The sequence below is a fragment of the Chionomys nivalis genome, chromosome 23 (genome assembly GCF_950005125.1).
Source record: "Chionomys nivalis chromosome 23, mChiNiv1.1, whole genome shotgun sequence".
In the NCBI taxonomy this organism is placed as follows: Eukaryota; Metazoa; Chordata; class Mammalia; order Rodentia; family Cricetidae; genus Chionomys; species Chionomys nivalis.
The window spans coordinates 14,882,022-14,902,996 of record NC_080108.1 but is presented as its reverse complement, the minus strand read 5'-3'; the positions used below and the strand labels follow the sequence as shown (position 1 = coordinate 14,902,996).

The following is a 20,975-nucleotide window of genomic DNA, read 5'->3' as shown; positions in this document are numbered from 1 at the left end:
GTGAGTCGGAAACATATGTCTCGTCTGTCCCAGAGGCTCGTGTGACTCAGCAGCCCTGTGCAGCAAGCAAACCCACACAATGGTCTGTGTGAGACACACACACACACACACACACCCCAAGAAGTAAAAGAATTCTAAAGCCTCGCACTATGAAGTCTTCCTGACTTCTCTAGACTCTAGAATCTAGACTATGTGTCCCGGGAAGAAGAGTGAGCCTCAGCTCTGCCAGGCTGGCTGTGCCATAATCCCCATAATCCCCATGGCTTCTGTGGAGTCACTGGAGCTGAATGCCCACGTGTTCTGCATGCACCCAGCACTACATCAAGCCCCTGAAGATTATCTGAGATGAGCTACATCACAAATGAGTGGGTGACTTTATTCATTCCTGCTCTTGACAGATTCTTCTCGTGTGGACAGATGCTGTTGCAGCTTCCAGAGGGCCAAGTTCAGAGGGGATTTTGGGAAAGGCCCAGCAGGTACTTCACCATGCAGACAAAGGCCATGTTTACTGGACTCTTCTTGCAAACGAATGTGGAAGATTTGAGTTACGGTCTCACGCCACCAGCTAGGCTTAAATACTTCTCTGACAAAAATAATAATAATAAATTATCTTCAACTCAGAAAATAAATTGTGTTCAGCAGGGTGACAGAAGGGTCCATTCATCGCATTGCACCACAGAGCTACACAGGAAAGGACAGACAGGCAGGACACCAACGGAGTGGTCACGGGGCCCAGGGCCTGCCTGCAGAGAGTGAGCATGTGCCTTTGTCCCCAGGCAGGTGGTAGCCCTGGCTGTGCCATCTGCAGGGACGGGCCTCAGTCCTCCTCATGTGCGTCTGGTCTTCTGTTTCTTGGTCTGTCTCTTCATGTCCTCTGGGCCACTGCTATCAGAGGACACCTGGCCAAGTGCTCTGACTCCCTGGAGACGACTCGTCAGCTGCAGCAGCAAAGGGATGAGCTGGAAGGAAAGAGACCGTGAGACCCCAGGTCTGCAGAACGGTGGCCGGGATATTTCACTCCAGATGTTTTCCTCGTACTGCCTCTCTCTGGGGCAGCACCTGGCCTGAGCCTAAGGGTTAGAAATGATGTCACTGGAGCTAATAACCCCCGAAGGAGACATAGGGACCCCAGCACAGCTGCCTGGTCCCCTCTGTAACTTCTGTGACACTGGACACACTCCCGGTGGTCTATCTCCTGACACCTGCCTTCTCATGCAGCTCAGCTTCCCTACCTTGTCATGGTTGTAGCCCGCCAACAGGAGCAGCAGTGTTAGGGGCAGGGCGATGTAGGACCCTTGTGCAATGTCCTGCTCAGGTAGCTTCCTCTGCAAGAGAGCCATGACACCTTGTGAGTTCTCACACTCATCAACACTGTCATCCAGTGCTTCAACCACTCAGCCACCACTCACACTGGTACCCAAGATTACCCATCATTCCTTGGCATCCAAAAAGAAACTAACCAGGGTGTGGGTGTGAACCACCTGAGCCTGCAAACCCTCGAGACTCAGATTTGGAACTCTCTCTTACTAGCACAAGTGTACTCACTTTGGCTGAGGATGACCTTGAACCTCTGACCTTCCTACCCCTCTCCTGAGAGCTAAGATTAAAGGCCTGTACCAGCACGCCTGTTTGCTGCGACTGGGTATCCAACTCAGAGCTCTGTGTGTGCCAGACAAGGACTCTACCAGCGGAGCTACATCCCTGACTCAGCAACTCCAGTCTGTCAGCCAAAGACAGACTGACAGACACTCCAAAGAATGTACGACAGAGCAGACAACCACAGCAAGCTGCACGTCCATGCCAGGGGAGGAGCTGGACACACTGGGCTGCTGTGGCTATGAACACTGTCTCCCCCAGATTACTCTGCTGAGACCTGCTACTTCTGAACCAATGTGACATACCGACAGAAAGGTCTGGAGACACCAATTTCAGGGGGTGATTAAGAGAAGAGCCTTCATGAGTGGGGTCAGCGCCCTCCTAAGTCAGGCTGAGATGAACCGGCTCACCTATCTACGCAGCACGTATGGGGCAGAGTGGGCCTGGCACTCACTGCGCATCCCAACCTCTACAGCTATGAGGAGCCCCCTGGTCTACTGTGGATTTTTTAGTAGTCTGAGCAGTTTAAGACACACCATGCCTCCACACACGGAGAACAGTGCAGCTCTGAAATCTAGAGACCCCCAGGCATCTCAAAGAAACATAAATTCTTACTTTCCCCAGAAGCCATGACCACCTCCATAGCAGTAAAGAATGTTTCCATTGATTTAGTGTGGAGTATGTGTGTTCTCGAGTGTGTCTGCATGCGCCATGCATGTGTGGTCACCTGTGACAGCTGAGCTCCAGGACTGAACCCAGGTCATCAAGCATGGTGGTGAGTGCCCTTACCTATAGCCGAATCTCCTGCTGGCCTGGTGCCAGGGAGTTAGCAACTAGCCCTACAGCCCTAATCCCCGCTGGGCCACACCTGGCCTAGCTCGGGAGTTAGCACTCAGCCCTAACCATTCTCTGTGTCACAGATGCCTTTTGTCACCCTACGTGAATCTTGTCTGAGAGTTTCCCCAAGGATACAAACCCTATGCAAAACTTGGTTCAGAGGAACCCAGAAAATCGTGATACAATTTACTGAGAATTTGCACTTGGCTGTATTTTTGGAAGCTTCAGTCGGGTTGTCTTGAGCATATGGAAATCAACTGGTTAAAGTGTAAATGTGGGGAAATAAAAATGCCCTGGGCGAAGGGAAAGTGCTTCAGTCCACTGAGGGTGGGGACCCTGCGACCACCAAAGGCTAAGTTCATTCTAAAGGTGTCTCTGAGCCTTCTGTTGGCTAACTCACATGAACCTATACCCACACAATGACGTCCGCAATACTTACCTGCTGACCTGCCTCAATGGCATGACTTCACTTTTGTAATAGTTTCTGGGGCTCCACTCTCAGACCCCACCTCTCCCACCACTGACATCTCTACTAAATTCAGTGACTCCACCATACACAAGCTCCCAAACCAACCCAAACGATCTCCTGAATGGAGAGCACACACACCAGCTTTGTTGGACACTGAAGCCACCTACGACAGCGGCTGAAAACTGACCAGGTTCTTTACCCATGGGCATCTTGTCAATCTGCTGTTTTCCTTGCATGTAGTGGTCAAACTATTCGCGCTCTACTGTATCCATGCCTGCTGACTGTGTCCTCTGCACTACCTGTGAAGCTACAGACTGGAGTGTCCTAATGAAGGAATGCAATGACACCGGCCATAGGAAAATGGTGTCTCTCTCCCTCAAACCCCAAGCCACTGATGTGAGCAATTCTGCCCCCCCACCCCCCATGACTAGCTTCTCGTAACAGGCACCAGTGCAGGGAATGGAAGAAAGGTGTCTAGGGGGATCCAAGAGGGAAAACAACCTAGGAGGAGCCAAGGAATCCTACAGATAGCGCTGCTCATGCCCGCCACTCTTACTTACCGTGGGACTGAAAAACAGGGTGACGTGCTTGTGGCAGCCCACTGCAGCGAAAGACACTTGCGGAAGGACGTAGTCGTACTGGGATCTGGGGAGCGTCGAGTCCAGAAGCACAACGTAGTTCTGCTGGTGTAGGACAGGCAGCTCAGGCAGAGCAGGGGACACATGCGGCCACGCACTGCACTTTACGTTTGGTAAAGAAGCCCCAAGTCTGTGCATCCAACCCAAGGTCACTAACTTTCAAGCTCTAAGAGTCATAGGCCTCAGTGGCTCTGAGCCAGCATCTTCTGACAACTTCTTTATGAACATATTCCACCTGGGAAGTCACAGTCCTTCAAGAAGCACCCAGGTTCTTACAGGTGATTCTGATGAAAAGGGGTGTGATGGAGCCATGGATGCCGGCAATAACGTAAACCAAGGTTGAGAGCTGGGATTGGGACTTCATTGGCTCATGACTGGCAAGTTCTATAAAACTGACATCTCTACCATGGTCATGGTGACCACGACAATGGGAAGACGAGAGTGATAACCCCTATTTTCAGAGATTCCAGAGGTAGGGAATAATACTGTGTGGAGAGAGTGGGCAACAACCTTTGTTCCATGACAGCTGCCACCAGCATACACATGGAAGGGCACCATGTAGCAGCCCCACTGGGGTAGGAAGGAGCGACAGGATAGAACACCACACCCTAGGCTCACAGAGAACAGCCCCAAGCTAAAGCCACAAAACCAAGTTCTCTGCAAAGGCGCTCAAGTGAACTTGCAGAGACAGTAAGTGACAACTCTGGGGTGGAAGACAGAAACCCAGACCAAAGACCAGAAAATGCCAAATGGGTAGGACTTAGAGACACACTGTAATTGTCAAACACAGAGACCTGGATGCCACTCAGTGGGACAGAGCTTGCCAGACACGTGTGAGGCCCTGGTCCGATATATAGCAATAGAGGAAAACCTGAGAGCAGTAAGTGGCTTGCCACACAGGAGAAAAGCACCATCATGAGACCAAGGAGTCCAAGAGAAAGATGGGCAGTGGGTCCAGGGCACTAAGAGTGAGGGTGCCCTGGTTCAATTACAGTACTTCCCAACAGCAGAGCCACAAGCAACCACTGGGCAGCGTGCAATGAAAGAGCAGACAGATGGCAGCTCCTTCCCTGAAAAGCACAGATCACAAACAATGTGCCAAGCAGGGGCAGCTCTGAATCGGCAGAATACCTGTACTTTTGGCACACGCGCACACACACACACACACACACGCACACGCACACACACAATACAGATACCAAAAAAACCCCAAAGGAAACCAATCAACCCCTCTCGCTCCTTATTTCTGGATGCTGGGATTATGTCTGATGGTTTTAATTTCAAAATCTCTTGCTAAAATACGCATTATTTCCGTAAATAGAAAACCAGTGACCTGAGAGACTCACCCCTGAAGATCCCACCCTCCTGTGCCTCAACAGGGTTCATGTCTGAAGAGCGGTGTTTAAACTGAGTCACTAATAAGGCTCGGGTGCCCGGGCCTGGCATTACCTCGCCATCTCGGAGCAGTGGTGGGAAGTGGAAGAAAAGCGACTGGCCCAGGGATACCGTCTGGATGGGGTTGTCAAGATTCTCGCTTCTGAACAGCTTCACCTGGGGACAGAAAGGGAGAGGGCAGGTGCTCATGACCCTGAGGTGGCATCTTCACAAGGGGACAACCTCTCAGGCAGGATGGGAAAATGTGATTGATGTGACCAACCAGGCCTCAGGATACAGATTCTGGTGTGAGCCATGCAGAGAAGGCAAGTTCAGGCAGATTTTAAACAGACATTAATGCCATCATGGCAAAGAATGAATAAAACGGCTTCCACATGCCAAGTGTGCAAAAAGCACACTATAAACAATGCCACCAGTCCTGAGGACAAAGGCCCAAGCCTCCAGAGCTCCAGAGAGCTGAAGGCACCCAGGGCCATACAGACTTATCTCCCCATGGGACCTAACTACAAGTGTGTTCTGTAGCCTTCGGTTCTGCACTCATCTGCAGGTACAGCGGCCATCCTCCCTACCATCCCTGGGGTGCAGGAGTGAGACTCAGTCCTGGCCCACAACAGAGGCTATGAGCGCTGGGTCCTTGCCTGCCCCCAGGCCATGCCCAGGACCACGTCTGTGCTCTTTGGCTGGATTCAGTATTGCAGGTAAATATTAATTCACTGGCTACCTTAAAAAACAGGTGATTTCAGCTGACTCTGATTTTAGCTTTTCTAAAACCCTGAAAAGTGATGTGAACCCTGAGTCAAAATTCTAGCATGGCAACAACCAGGTGACATTAGCTGTGGTGCCATCGTCACCTCCGCACCAGCCCCTCCCTGGCAGGAGTGACCATTCAGCTCACACTTCCCTTCAGAGCATTCTGACACTATCTCCCCACCCACGCAGATGCCATCCAGTCCCGACTACATCCAGTGCCAAGAGCCAATCAGAGGCCAAACCTTCACTGCATTCTAAGTGTAATGCCCAGACCCTCCCGGATCATAGGTCTTTTTATAAAAGTTCTACATTTCCTGTGGAGCTCGAGAAAGGTTCTGGGGACATGGGAGTGCTATGTGTGGTCAAGACAGCACAATGGGCAGCTCCCAGACTGCCTGACTCAGTCAGAGTGGCCTGTATGAGGCTGTCTAACGTTATCCTTCAGTGGGCACGCCACTGTGCTGAGCCTTCATGGAGCTCTACTGCCATTGGCCAGATTGAGGGCTGACGTTCTGTCACCCCACACTGGCCTCTCCCCATCACTTGGTAATCAGTCCATATCCAGGTGTGGTAGTTGTCTGGCAGGTCCCTCTGTAGCAAGCTAAAGCCAGACCTAGCTGGGACAAATATGTCTCCTGCTGAACCTGAGAGGTGCTGGTCTTACCCACAAAGTAGAAAGATACTCAGAAGAAGTGACCACATTTCCACTCAAGTCAAACTGGTTGATCTGCCGGAAGACTATGATGTTCACATCATCCACGTCATTGTTCCCAACCTGAAGAGACAGGGATACACTGAGCATCTGCAGGAGCCCCTGCCCATCCCAGGAAAGGAATGGGTCTGTCTGTCTGCGGTCACCTGCCCACACACACGGCACGGCACGACACGACACGAGTGTGTGCTTATGTTCTAAGTCTTCACTGCCCACCAACACACTGTGAAAGCATGTGGAGCCCTGCCTGACTGCAGTCTGCACCGCTGCCCGAGAACCTGGCCTGAGCCACCAGAGGGTGACAGGCAGATCATGAAGCACTCCGGTGTGAGCAGTAGGGGCCCAACTGTTTAAAATGGCCGACCATCAACCCAGTTCCCAGGTCACAAGTACCACAGAGCCCACCGCTCTATGCCCAGTGCCTTCAGGCTTCTCCAGGAAGTTCTGTGCCCAGAAGCCCTCCAGTCTAGCCAGAGGGAGGAACAGCACTTTAACGGTGTCTGAGCACCTCCTGCAGTGACCTGGTTCAAAAGCGCATGGCGGGGAGGCTACAGGCTCTAAAGGACAACCCACTACTGTTGTGTTACCAAGTAGTCATGCGGCCAAACGGCCTCTGGATACTCATGTCTATGCCACAGACCGACGCTGCTCTTACTGCGGGCCAAGAAGCTCACTCTTGCAGTGGCAGTGGTCAGCACAGAGACTCATAGCTAATTAAAGTCGAGAACAAGCGACTGTGAGTGCTCGTGACCACATGGGACATCTGCATCAACTCCCCAACAGCACTGTAAGACTCGGGGGACACTGTGGGAAGGACAGTCATGAAGCGCTACCTCTGGGCATGAGATGGTCAGTGCGCTCATGAGCTCATAGCGGCTGCATTCAGCTGCACATGACAAACCCATCAACACTGTAGCAGATGGAAGGACAGAATGACGGAGCTCAAGACCTAGTGCAGGAGCTACTGGCAGTTTCCTTTGGGGGTGTGGCCATGGGCAGGCAGCCCTGCTCCAATGGATGGCCAGACATCCATGTGCATGTATGGACAGCACTGCCTCAGGGCCCATTGAAATAAAAGACAGGAGCTTGACAAGGGGTTTGAGAGGAATTGGAGGGGAATTGGAAGGAAGGTGGGAAGGAGGAAGGGAGGGAGGGAGGGAAGGAAAGAGGGTGGATATGATTAAAATATATTGTAATACATATGAAATTCTCAAAGAATAAACAAACTATATCACATAGCTTTAAAAAGCAGAGATGGCGCTCGCTGCAGTGTCAGGACCCAAGGAAGACAGGGGGGTGGTAGCTACTCTGTAACCCCAGCACTCAAGAAGGGGACACAAAGATCCCCAGGGCAAGCTGGCTGGCCAAGCTAGCTTAGTCAGTGAGTTCCAGGTTCTGCAAGAGACCCTACCTCAGTAAACAGAGAACAATCAGGGAGAATGTCCATCAACCTGTGGCTCCTACACACATCTTCATGTGTATACATGTATGCACATCGCACACATAAACAAAAAGAAGCCCCTTACTCATGAACTGGGATTTACAGCCCTACCCTGGAGGAGCACTAATGGGTCTCTGACCAGGGAGGCCAAGGCACAGTCATTTACTCACCTCAATTACCCGATGGTGGGGCAGTGCCCGTTCGATGTGGTCATTGCCTTCTGCCTTCAGCTGCACATGGTACATGCACCCTGGCTATGAAGATACCAGCTGTTACTTCTCTATAAAGTCCATCACACACGACCTGAGAATGCCTTTGCTACACGTGGTCACCACACAGTGCATCTCTGCCCGGCCACTGATGGAGGAGGGTCATCTTTCTATCTGTTAATTTTATTGGTTAAATAAAGAAACTGCTTAGCCTTTAATAGGACAGAAAGTTAGGTAGACGGAGTAGACTGAACAAAATTCTGGGAGAAAGAAAACCGAGTCAGGGCAGTCGCCATGATTCTCCTACTCTAGACAGAGGCAGGCTAAGATCTCCCTGGTAAGCCACCTCATGGAGCTACACAAAATATCAAAAATGGGTTAGATCAATATGTAAGAGCTAGCCAATAAGAGGTTAAAACTAATGGACCAAGCAGTGTTTAAAAAAATACAGTTTCGGGGGCTGGAGAGATGGCTCAGTGGTTAAGAGCATTGCCTGCTCTTCCAAAGGTCCTGAGTTCAATTCCCAGCAACCACATGGTGGCTCACAACCATCTGTAATGATGTCTGGTGCCCTCTTCTGGCCTGCAGACATACACACAGACAGAATATTGTATGTATAATAAATAAATATTTAAAAAAAAATACAGTTTCCGTGTAATTATTTCTGGTAAAGCTAGCCGGGTGGCGGGAAGCAGCCCGCCAGCAGCTCCACCAACAGAGTGGCGCCCAAGGAGAACCTCTTAGAAACACGTTGCTGACAAGATGCCACTGGGGCTGTAATGTCTTCCCTGACTCATGGAAGACTAGATGTGGCTTGTTCCCCGATGTCAAGCATTTGTCTTTATCCTTCTAGACTCTTCCTCCCTCTGTGCTCAGCCATCGTCGACCTACACAACTGGACCTACACTGCTAATCCTTACAGTGGACAGGATCTCAGGCAGGCAGGATTGATCTCAGGGAAGCAGGATTTGAGGCCATTTTTCTTTTAAATAAATAATACTACTACCAATTATAATAAATGTTCTTGTTTATATCTGTTTGCTACTCAATTTTACAGGACCGAAATATTGGAAAAGCTCTGGTATCAACTTCCAGCCACCAACACAGCTCTAGGGTCAAGTTCTGAAGCAGTGGGTTAAAGTTTCAGGTGTGTGTCTCTAGGAGGGGGAACACCAGGGTGCACAGCTACCTTTAAACCAGCACAGACTGGATCTCTACTCTCCTACTGCTATGTGGCTCTGAGCATTGCTGTGTGTCCAGCAGCCTCTAGGCCATTTTCCCTTTTAGGGTCATGTTCTTTTTTTATATGTTGCTTGAATTCTACAAAGAGCACATGAGATCTTTAGAGAGACAATGAATCTTTTTACTTAGATGCCCAAACATAATCCCACGCTATTGGTTACCTTCCAGAACTTGATGGTAAGATCCTATTGCTGAGATACCACATACTCACGCCACAGGACGCGGAGACTGACCTGAAGCTCCACCCCTACTGGCTAGCATTATTAGGGCTGGAAGGTGCTGTGCAGAGTAATCATCAGTCTCACCAGCTACAAACCCTGCGAGCTGCAGTAACAAAAGTGGCCCCAACAGTACAGGAGTGACCCAGCACCTCACTATTTTACTTTATTATTTTTGGATCTAAGGCCTGTTCCACAACATGGAGCCCAGACCTGACACTGCTAAAACAGCTAAGAACAGGGGAACCTACTATATCATAATGTAAATGAGCACAGCAATAAAATGACTCCTGGTGACAGACTGCTACAGCCATAGGTCAGGCCTCACTAACCCCACGCCTGCAAAGCTTCTTCCTGCTGCAGATGGTAATTAACATGGAAATCCCCAACTGGACGAGTGGAGTGCTCAGCCCTAGATGGGATTTCTATATCACACCCTTCCTCCCCCTCGGTGTCCAGGGCTATGTAGGACAGGGGTAGAAAGACTGTAAGAGCCAGAGGTAGAGTATGACTTCAAGGAAACACATATGCACTCAGAGACTGTGACAGGATGCCGAAGACCCACAGCTCAAGACACACAAAAACCCACCATGGAGAAGTGGGAACAGAGACCAGCCGTAAGCAAGAGGTTCTTTGCAATTGCTAGTTTGGGGGATAAGGAAAAACCAGCTTTCTTCAATCAAGTAACATTGGATAGGTACATCAACCACACTCCAGTCGGGCCCTGTGCCCAGGAGTGGTCAGCCAGTACAGACTGAACCACATGCTTTTTTCAGCTGGGGAGGAGGAGTGGTCAGCCAGTACAGACTGAACCACATGCTTTATTTCAGCAGTGGGGGCATTGAAAGGAGAAAAAAATATATAAAATTGGGTGAGCAGGAAGAGAGAGGGGATCTGGGAGAAAGAGGGGAAAAATATGATCATAGCATATTATATGAAATACTCAAAGAATAAATAAAACACTGTGAAGCCAGTTAAAGGTGAGTGCACAATTAGACATGTGTTCAGAGGCCTGGGAGTTCTACTCAGTTATTTGCGCTTTGAGGGGCAGAGGCTCAGAGAGAGGAGGGATGAACTATTAAATCTGGAAACTGTGACCACTAACAGGGCCAGGCTACAATCCCTCTGGACTCTCAGCTAGTTGTCCCAAGGGTTTGCCAACAGTCTTTGGCAGCTATGCTGGCCAGCTATGCCAAGCTGACATAAGCTAGAGTCATTCAGGAAGAGAACCGGCAGGTGATTCTGCAGGACACTTTCTTAGTGATTGAGGGGGAGGGCCCTGCCCGAGGTGGGTAGTGCTATCCCTGGGTTAGTGGTCCTGGATGCTCTAAGAAAGCAGGCTGAGCAAGCCAGGGGGAAGTGTTGTAGGATATTCTATCACACTGTGAACCCTGAGTTTGTGTTTGCATTAATTAAATAAAATCAACATTGGTTCAGGGGGTGGAGCCAGCAAGGAGTTGACCGGAACTAGCCATAGAGAGTCCAGAGGAGACAGAAAAATAGATAGAAAGACACAGGAAAGTGTAGGGTGGGACTTGGAGTTTTGCATTTTTCTTTTTGGTTTGGGATAAGTGGAGAGACATGTCTCTTGCTAGGTCTCCAGCAAAAAAAAGGTCAGCTGTTTGCTTCTTGGCCTCTCTGATGTAGCAGCTTTTCACTCCCACATCTGACTTCCAAGTCTCTATTGGTAAGTAGAACGATAGAGACTTAGTTTAAACCTACATATCATGGCAGCAGCAGAGCCGGGGCCACAGGACTAAGTGGCTGGCAGGGTGCTGACTGTGGGTCCACGGGGTCGCAGGTGTAGGTGAAATATCAGTTCAGGCACAGCCAGTAAGCCGACAGAAAAAGGTCAGGGAAGCAAGCCAGTAGGCAGCATTCCTCGGTGACCTCTGCATCAGCTCCTGCCCTGACTTCCCTCCTCAGCTTGATTCTGGTCATGAAGGTGCCCTAACTGAGACAGCAGTCATGTCTAAAGGTGCATCTTTTTTCCGGAGAAGTCTCCACATCTCTGGCACCCTGGCCAGCAAGGTGAAAGGAACAAGTGCAGCCCAAGTGGAGTTGAACTCCTTCATCTAAGAAGGCACCGCTAGCTTGGCCCACTCTGGAGAAGGACAAACCACCAAAGACTCACACCTGGTGTGCGGCCTCCATGTGGAAGCCACTAAAGAGGACCTATGACACGGGTGGGAGTGGTAGTGGCAGCAGAAACCACCACAAAGGGGCTATGTTCAGTTTAATTAAATCAAATGTGTTAAGTGCAAATTTAGAACAAAGCAGACCAGCAGGAGCCCGGGGGAACAAAGGTGGCACAGTTTTCACCCTAACACCAGGAGAAGGTAGAGAGCAGAGCATGGGGGTGGGGCAGTCAAGAAGAAAGAGAAGCTGATCAGTGCAGGGAGGATGAGAAGGCTCTGCTCAGTCCTGCACCACTAACCATTTCCTGACAGCAGCACTGTGTTAGCCCTCAGCCATCTCACTATACAGAGCACACACACAGTCCTTGCTGGGGACTCTGCAAACATCAAATGAGCACACACATATGTAAACAACTTCAACTCCACAAAGAAGGTACAACAGTCCAAAGCCTGTTTCAGTGGCCCCAGAAACAAGTGGCTCCTTGTGCCAGACAGTGAAGCCAAAATTTTTTTTAACTAGTTAACATCCAAAAATCAGGAACTGGGGCTATGTAGGGACAGTGGTTAAGAAATCTGTCAACAAAATAAGCCTGGGGAATCTGTCGTTGTCTGAGTCCCGCTCTCCCTTAAAAACCCTAACCACTTGGCGATGGCATTTATACGTGACTACACGTGTAACCTGGAGCTGTGTGAAGGCACACGTTACCTGTGCCATGCCCTCCAGTCCCGACCACGCCCTGCTGTTTCCCCAGCACCTTAGCCACTCACTCACAGTGCCCCTTGGTTTCACAGCCCTGGCATACACCACAAACACTCTGGGCAAAGCCATGCCAATCCCCCTTTACAGGCCTTATTTTCCCACAGACCAAAGCAGGCCTGTTGGCTAAACACACACCAATCAGCTAGAATAGGGGATTCTAGAGTCCCACCTCCATCCTGCTGACCCACGCTATGCCACAGGGACATCACACACAGCCTCACCAGCAGTCCACGCAACCGGAACTTTCCCTCCTCATCTGTCATGGTGTCTTCTCCATAGATGCTACAGTCCTTCTGGCCCACAGCTTCCACTGTGATGCCCTGCTCTGGTTCTCCGTTTAAAGAAGACACTGCGCCATAGCAGCTCGTGCGACAAGAGCAGAGCAGAGCAGAACGAGGCACCTTCAGTCCTCTGCGCACAGAGACTGCGACCCCCAGGGCTAAGGGCACAGCTGCTCTGTGGGGACCTTGCCAGCAGCAGGCCAGGCTGTATCAACATTTGGAAGACCACTCCAGGAGGCCAGAACAGGGTACACTGTCTCCACCCTCCTGATCTTCAATGCAAATTATGAAGCACTCAACAATATAAATAACTCCCAAGGTTTCCTTCCACATAATGGTCCATTTTTCTACAACTAATCTTTCTGATTATCCAAAGTGCTTTTACAAACCCACAGAAGCCTGTGCATGCACAGAATCTGTACGTATCCTCTGCTCATCCATACAGTGCATATCCACTCAGCTGTAGCTAGGATAGCACAGACTGTCTCTGAGAGCATGTCTCTGGGAAGGTGAGTTGGGGATCAGGGAGTAAAGAACAGAAAGGTCATTTATTTATTCACTTAGTGAATTTGGTGGGATTTTTTGTTTTATTTTGTTTTGTTTTGGCTCCATTTGATTGGGTTGAGGCAGGGTCTCTCTACGTAGCCCTGGTTATCCTCAAAACTCAGGGATTTACCTGCTACCTGTGTATCAGATTAAAGGCATGCACCATCATGCCCAGCCAAGAAAGGTAATTTTCCATTGCCTACTCTTTTCCAACATTTGCAAGTTCTACTTGAGTTATAGCTCATCCTCTTTAAAAATGTAAACATAGTTAAAACATTTGTTAACATAATTTTTTTTAACCAAGGTACTAGTTTCTATAGACTACTTTTCAAACAACACGCTGGTGAGCCGACAGCAAGTGAGCCACTGGAAGTGGGGGACCCTGGAGGGAGGGCAGGAAGTAGGGAGCACTGGAAGGAGGGCAGGAAGTGGGGGACACTGGAGGGAGGGCAGGAAGTGGGGGACCCTGGAGGGAGGGCAGGAAGTGGGGGGCCCTGGAAGGTAGGAAGTGGGGGACCCTGGAGGGAGGACAGGAAGTGGGGGACACTGGAGGGAGAACAGCAGTCACCCATGCATCACAAGGAAGAGCAGAGTCACCTCTCTGATCTCCACCTTACCTCAAATTCCTCCCCAAACTCAGTCAACATGAAGCCTGGGCGGTAAGTCTACATCAGAGCCCAGTGAGGCCCACCTACAGCCTGGAGGGGGCACATACCTGTAGGCAGTCCGAAAGCCAGTGATGGTGATCCTCAGGTTCTGCCCCTCCTGGACTTCTATCATCTGTGAGGACGGCTCAAAGCGAAACTCCTTCATCATGGGTTTAAAGTAGTACTGGCCTGGGCTCTGCCAAGAGACAGGCACAATCAAGATGGCTGCCACACTGTGAATGGCTTAAAGTCACAATGGGGCACAACCAGGACAGAGCATCAGAGCCTCCAGACACAGGAAGGCAGCCCTATTCCTGCACAGCAAGGAAAGGGGGGTGCTCTACCACCGTTAGCACCTCAGCAAAGACAAGCCGTGCCTGAACTTTCTGAGGAATCAGAACTGGCGTAACCAGCTAGAAATGACTCAGTAAGCAAGTAGCAGGGGGTGAGCAGAGGCGGCGTGTCCGGAGCACGTGGCCTAGGTGCCACACTAGCCCCACTTCACTCCCAGGCGTGAAGTCAATGCCCCTGCACTTCATGAACCCAAGGCCAGGGCCTTGGACTCCATCTTGAATGAAAACTTGGTACTTTACCCCCTTTATACATGGAATGGACTTTGTCCCACCAAACAGAAAAGCGGGATCCGTGGAAAGGAGAGGTCTGTCTAGGGAGGAACTGTTGTGTCAGGCAACTGATGGCACTGCCTTCGTGACAAACACAAGTCTAAGACCACAGGGGTCGTTAGCGGTGAGTCCTAGTGCACCGCTAGAGCCCTAGACCACTGCACACCACAGTCTGTCCTCACATTGTCCCGCCACACACCGCTACTGTGTCCCACTCGGGAGCCATCGACCACGGCCTTACCAGGTTTGAGAACGTCAGAATGCCATTGTCTTGAGTCAGGAGGTTGGAACGAAACACACCACCACTGAGGGATAAGAGGACCCCAGGGAGAGGCTGATCATCTTCAGCTTTTATCTGGGGAGAAAGGAACAACGGGGCAAGGTCAGACTTAAGAACCACACAGGTGTGCTCCCTTCTATCATCGCTCTTCCGCCCACAAGGAGCGCTAAAATGCCGCGGAAGTTTCTAGAACTCATTCTATGGCTATGCTCAATGGTGGGTATGCTGGGGAGGGGAGGCAGAAATGGCGGGCTGTGCATGGAGCTCTGCGGCTTGCTCTCGACAGTTAGTTCACCAGTTCTCGTCAGTGCCGCCTTGCTGCTGTTTACTCTAGAGCACAGGCCAGCTGCTCATTTCTGTGGTACACAACGGAAGCAATCAAAATGTCCCCAAATGTGTACCTTCTCCTGAGCAATCGACCACAATGGACTGCCATTATGGTCTGAATGTCAAATGTCACCACAGGCTCACGTTTGAACACTTGGTCCCCAATGGGCAGGTGATGTTTTAGGAGGAGCCCCGTAGCAGGCAGTGGGTCATGACAGGAGGGGACTTGCGACATTTCCTCTGTTCCTAATCTATGGAGATGTCAGCGTGATGTAGGAGGGTCTTCTGTTTATGTGTTACTTTCATTGATCAAATAAAGAGATTGCTTTGGCTTTTGATAGGACAGCAGCTTAGATAGGCGGAGTAGACAGAACAGAATGCTGGGAAGAAGGCAATGAGGTAGATACCATGCTTCTTCTACCCAAGACAGACAGTGGTTAGAATCTCCCCGGTAAGCCACCACCTCATGGTGCTACACACATTAATAGAAATGGATTAATCAAGATGTGAGAGTTAGCCAAATAAGAGGCTAGAAATAACGGGCCAGGCAGTGATTAAATGAATACAATTTGTGTGTTATTTCTGGGGCTAAGCTAGCCGTGTGGAAGCCAGGCGGGACGAAAAGCAGGCCTGCTTGTCTCCTCCCAACATGAGTGAGTGGCCACCTGTTCCTGCATCACCACGCCTCCCCACCATGGATTGTGAACCCAGCTACCCTTCTTCTTTCTTTGGTTGTTTGTATCAGGCAGTTTGTCACGGCAGTACCATAGATTATCTTTTCACAGCAAAACAAGGTCACCCCATAGATAAATAAATAAATAAATAAATAAATAAATAAATAAATACTCAAAGAGTATTTCTGTGGTAACCTCGCTGGCACTGAGCAGAGTGTGTCTAGTCACTGAGATTACTGCCAGGAAAGCCCATCTGTGTTCTCTCCTCCCTCAGGCATTCTAGGAGTTTCACCCACGGTGCACACGGTCCTTGCACATCTGCACCGCCTTACTCTGGTCAAAGCCACTCAGCAGTGGCTCTTCGGTCTGCCTGTTGTGTCCTTTACACACAGTCACACTCAACTATGCCACAGCCCATGCTGTACAACACACCGCCCAAGACGAGAGACAAGAGGCAGACACGAGGCAACAGCACGCAACCACACAGCACGTGAGAGTGACATCCTAGGACCTAGGGAGACAGCCCGAGTGGCTGAGTGCCTGCCCGGCATGCACAAAGTTCTGGGCACCATCCCCAGTCCCAAATACACTGGGTGTGGACGTGCACGCCTGTCATCTCAGAACGTGGCAGAGACAGGAGGACTAGGAGTTCAAAGACACACTTCACTGCAGGGAGTCAGAGGCTCAGACACTAGTCTGGGCTAAACAGCCTGCCTCCAAAAAAGGGTGAAAGCTGAAACACACACAACCACGTGAAAGTCCATGTCTCCCCAGTGTACCCGAGTGAAGAACGCCACAGTTCACAATCCCATTTATAGAACTGCTCTGGAGATGGTAACTGACTGGCAGAAGCAGTGACATCACCATCAGTGTAGAAGACCATGGGGACAGGAAACTCGCTATTTGACAGTGGTGGTGTCTGCAATGTGTGTGACATGTGTAAAGCTGACTCTGCACTTCCTGAGTGGTTTATTGCCCTCAGTGAAACGGCCTTTGAAACACGTTACCTCGAAGCTTACACCGGCCAAGGCGTAAGCCTTGGAGTCTCCCACAGTTCCTTCCACGGCAGTCAGTACGTAGCCCTCCTTCTGGGAGGTCACAGTGTACTCCAGGTCACTGTGCAGGGGGCCAACGCTGCAGGAAGGAGAACCAAACACTCCAATGGCTGTTGGCAGCTACAGAGGAAGCCTGAGACCCACCTGCCTCAGGGCAGTCTTTTGCCTTCTTCCCCCCCTCCCCCGCTTTGTACTGGGGTATAAAGGTAAACAGAAAATTAAACACAGGCAAACTCAGAACTTGGAAATTCAGCATTCGGGATCCGCTGAGTTGCCCTTCCGGTATTATCCTGTGTCTCTGTGTTTCTTTTTTATCCCCGTTCCTCCTGCCTGATTTTCCTAATCCTCACACCCCTACCCTGGACCATACGAACCTGCCGCGGCTGGGATTGTGACGACAGTCAACTCCAAAAAGGTGGCTCACATATGGCAGCCCAGTGTGGCAATTCAGACAAAGGTGGGGAGCTGGAGAGATAGCTGGTGGTTAAGAGCACTGGCTGCCCTTCCAGAGGTCGTAAATTCAATTCTCAGCAACCATGTGGTGGCTCACAACCATCTGTAATGGGATTGGATACCCTCTTCTGTAATACAGCATACATGCAGAGAGAGCTCTCGTACATAAAAATAAATAAATAAATGTTTAATTTAAAAGAAAAATGGTGGACTGAGCAATCAATGGGAAGCAAGCCAGTAAGCAGCACCTTCCATGGCCTCTGCATCAGCTCTTGCCTCCAGGATCCTACCCTGTTTGAGTACCTGTCCTGACTTCCTTCAGTGATGAACAGCAATGTTGAAGTGTAAACCAAATAAACCCTTTCCTCCCCAAGTTGCTTTTGGGTCATGGTGTTTCATTGCAGCAACAGAAACCCTACAACAGAGGGGCTGGTGGCTAAGAGACTAAGAGCCCTTGGGGCGGTTGCCGAGGACCTGGGTTCAGTTCTAAGCACCCACATGGTAGCTCAAAACCATCTATAAACTCTGGTTCAGATTCATGAACACAGACAAAGCACTCATATACAGAAAATAAATCTAAAAAAGGTTTGTAAAAAGCCAAGCTGTGCCAACTCAGGTTTGAAATCCCAGCACTGAGGGGACAAAGGGACCCTTGGGTGGCCTGGCCAGCCAGACTAGCCTACTTATCCAGTGAGAGACCCTGTCTTTAAAAAAAAAAAAAAAAAAAAAAAAAAGTACTGCTACTGGAGGAGATGCCACCCTTCCCTGCACCCATGGACTGGAGGCTCACAGGAGCCTAATCCTGTGTTTCCCTCGGTGTTCATGATGACTTTGTTTTGTTTGTTTTTCGAGACAGGGTTTCTCAGTGTAGGCCTGGCTGTCTTGGAACTCTCGCTCTATAGACCAGGCTAGCCTTGAATTCACAGAGGTCTGCCTGCCTCTGCCTCCCGAGCACTGGGATTAAAGATGTGCACCCCCACCGCCACCCGGCTCATGATGGCTTTTATAGTGTACAACTACAGCCAGTAACAAAAGCTGATCGTGTGTAAGGGTGGCTCGTAATCATCAGTTGAACGAACACTGTAAGCTGTGGAATAGTGAGTGTAGATGATCCCATATGTGGGAAGGAAGAAAAGGTGTATGTGGGTGGTGGGGAGTCTCCATGTGGAGACAGTGGAGAGGCTAGCCCTCTCTGCCCTCCATCTCCCATATTACCAAAGACAGAACTGAAACCTTCCTTAAGCCCATCACCCTATAATTCTATCTGCTAGCATTTTGGCAAGATCTCTTTGTGGTATTGCTGTTTGTAACTCTTGGCACCCTGGTGCTCCCAACACCTCATCCTCGACTGTGCTGGGAAGCAACTGCTTTTCTGGGGGACATGGGACCTTTTACATAGCAATGTCTACAACTGCCTGGACACTCGGCCGCTTTCTAGTTGTGTCTTGCTACCCATGGTCTCTCTCACCCCAGCTGTGTATGGGTCTGTGCGCTCTCTTGAAGCAATGACTAACCCGTTTGCAGAACTGGCAGCCACCTCTGTGGTGCAGAGGGCTGGCAGCAAGTCCTGATTTAGCTGAGACAGAACACCCACAGTGCCACCCACACAGGCTGCTGGGAACATGGCTCCGATTGGTCCCCAAGTCCTCTCTGATGTGGAACTGTCAGACAGGAGTGCTTTCGTGTGTCACCTGCCTACTCTTGGCTCTGGCTCATCTCTGAGAATGATGGGACCTCTCTTCCTCAGTCAGGCTGAAGCAGGGTCAGCGGCAGTCCAGAACAGCCTGGACTTTCCAGATCCTTGAAGGATCAAGGGATTCTCAACTGTGCTCCAGACGGGGACTGGACATGAGAGCGGGTGCTGAGAAAGAGGTGTTGGGGACCAGCAGAAAATGCCAGTGATTCAGGGACTCGCGGGAAGCTAAGACTGCTGTGATATTTTGTTTGTGCTCTATCAAATAAAGCTTGCCTGAAGATTAGAGGGTGGGGCTAGCCACTAGTTAACCATAGAGGCCAGGCAGTGGTGGCACAGACCCTTAATCCCAGCTCTTGGGAGGTAGAAGCCGGAAAATCATGAGTTCAAGGCCACACTGGGCTACGTGAGGTTTAACCAATCTAGAAGAGAAACGGAGCTCACACCTTTAATACCAGCACGAGGGAGGTGGAGACAGGAAGAGATATGCCTGGGTGGAGAGAGGAATATAAGGCAGGAGGAGACAGGAGCTCAATCCTTTGGTCTGAGGATTGGGTAGAGGTCAGAAGTCTCTCTAGTGACTGCTCCTTTACTTCTCTGGTCTTTCGGCATTTACCCTGATATTTGACTCTTGGTTTTTATTATTAAGATCAATTAGAATTCATGCTATATAAGATCCATGCTTGAGGACATAGAGGAAGACAACTCTCACAATATGATACTTCCATGCTCCCAAACACAGCCTGGCCCCAGCAGCCGGAGTTCATCAGACAGTATAGGAAACAGGCTTGGAGGCTCCTCGGCTTTTCCATGTTAAATTCACACCCCCCCCCCCAACTCATATGTTTAGTATCTCAGTACCTCAGTCTGAGGAATTTGGAAATAGGAGGTTTGTTTGTTTGCTTGCTTGCTTGTTTGAAACAGGGTCTCACTCTGCAGCCCAGGCTAGCTCGAAGATTTTGATCCTTCAGTCTCAACCTCCTGAGTACTGGAACTACAGATGTGTACCTTGGAGGGAGGATCTTTAGTTCAGAGACTGGAGAGCAGGCTTAGTAGTTGCTGCTCTTGTTTTTTTTTTTTTTTAGATTTTATTTATTTATTATGTCTATAGTGTTCTGGCTACATGTATGCTTGCATGTAAGAAGAAGGTACCAGATCTCATTATAGATGGTTGTGAGCCATCATGTGGTTGCTGGGAACTGAACTCAGGACAAGAGTAGTCAGCGCTCTTAGCCTCTGAGCCAGCTCTCCAGCCCCGCACTTGCTGCTCTTCAAGAGTACCCATTTCAATTCCCAGCACCCACATGATAGCTTACAACTTTGTAACTCCACTTCTAGGGAGTCCTACACCCTCTTCTGATCTCTGTCAGCAGGCATGCGCATGTTAAATAGACACACATGCAGACACACACACACAAAAAAACCACAAAACAAAAACCATTTTTAAAGGACTGGAGAGATGATTTGGCAGGTAAGAGCACTTTCTGCTTTTATATTGGATTAGGGTTCAGTCCCCTGAATCTACCTGGCAGCTGACAACTGCCTGCAATGCCAGTTTCGGGGGATCAGACACCCTCTGCCCTCCGTGGGCACCAGGCATGCGCATGGCACACATAAATTCATGGAGTCACACACACATTCACATACATAAAAATAACAAATCAACCTGTGGTGTGGCCTGACCACCTCTGTCTGAGAACCCAGCATGGGGACAGGAGATGTTTCTGTGCTGTCCCAGCCCGTAGATAAATACAGGCAAAACACTCATACACATAAAATAAAAATCTTTAAAGAGCTCATTAAATTGAATTAGATCCTTACCCAAGATGATCGAACTGGAGGTTAGGACATAACCACACACCAAGGGAAGACCACGGAAGACACAGAGGGAAGATACTTTGGCTACAAGGCAGGACGAGAAGCCTTAGAAGATGCCAACCCTGCCGTTGGTGCCTTGAGCATTGCTGCGGCACTTGGCTGGGGCACCTTGC

At 49.9% G+C, this 20,975-nt stretch overlaps 1 protein-coding gene across 1 annotated transcript; it reads right to left on the bottom strand.

Annotated features, from left to right (window-relative positions):
* Positions 1-476: 476 nt before the first annotated feature.
* LOC130865549 (BOS complex subunit NOMO1) lies at positions 477-18,915 on the bottom strand. Its single transcript, XM_057756655.1, has 11 exons — positions 18,760-18,915; positions 16,791-16,958; positions 14,744-14,857; positions 13,948-14,075; positions 12,627-12,768; positions 8,009-8,092; positions 6,350-6,460; positions 4,990-5,091; positions 3,463-3,582; positions 1,233-1,325; positions 477-959 (listed from the first exon to the last, which is right to left on the bottom strand). The coding sequence occupies exons 1-11, from the start codon at positions 18,913-18,915 to the stop codon at positions 828-830; spliced, it is 1,350 nt and encodes a 449-aa protein (XP_057612638.1). The 3' UTR covers positions 477-827.
* Positions 18,916-20,975: the final 2,060 nt, after the last annotated feature.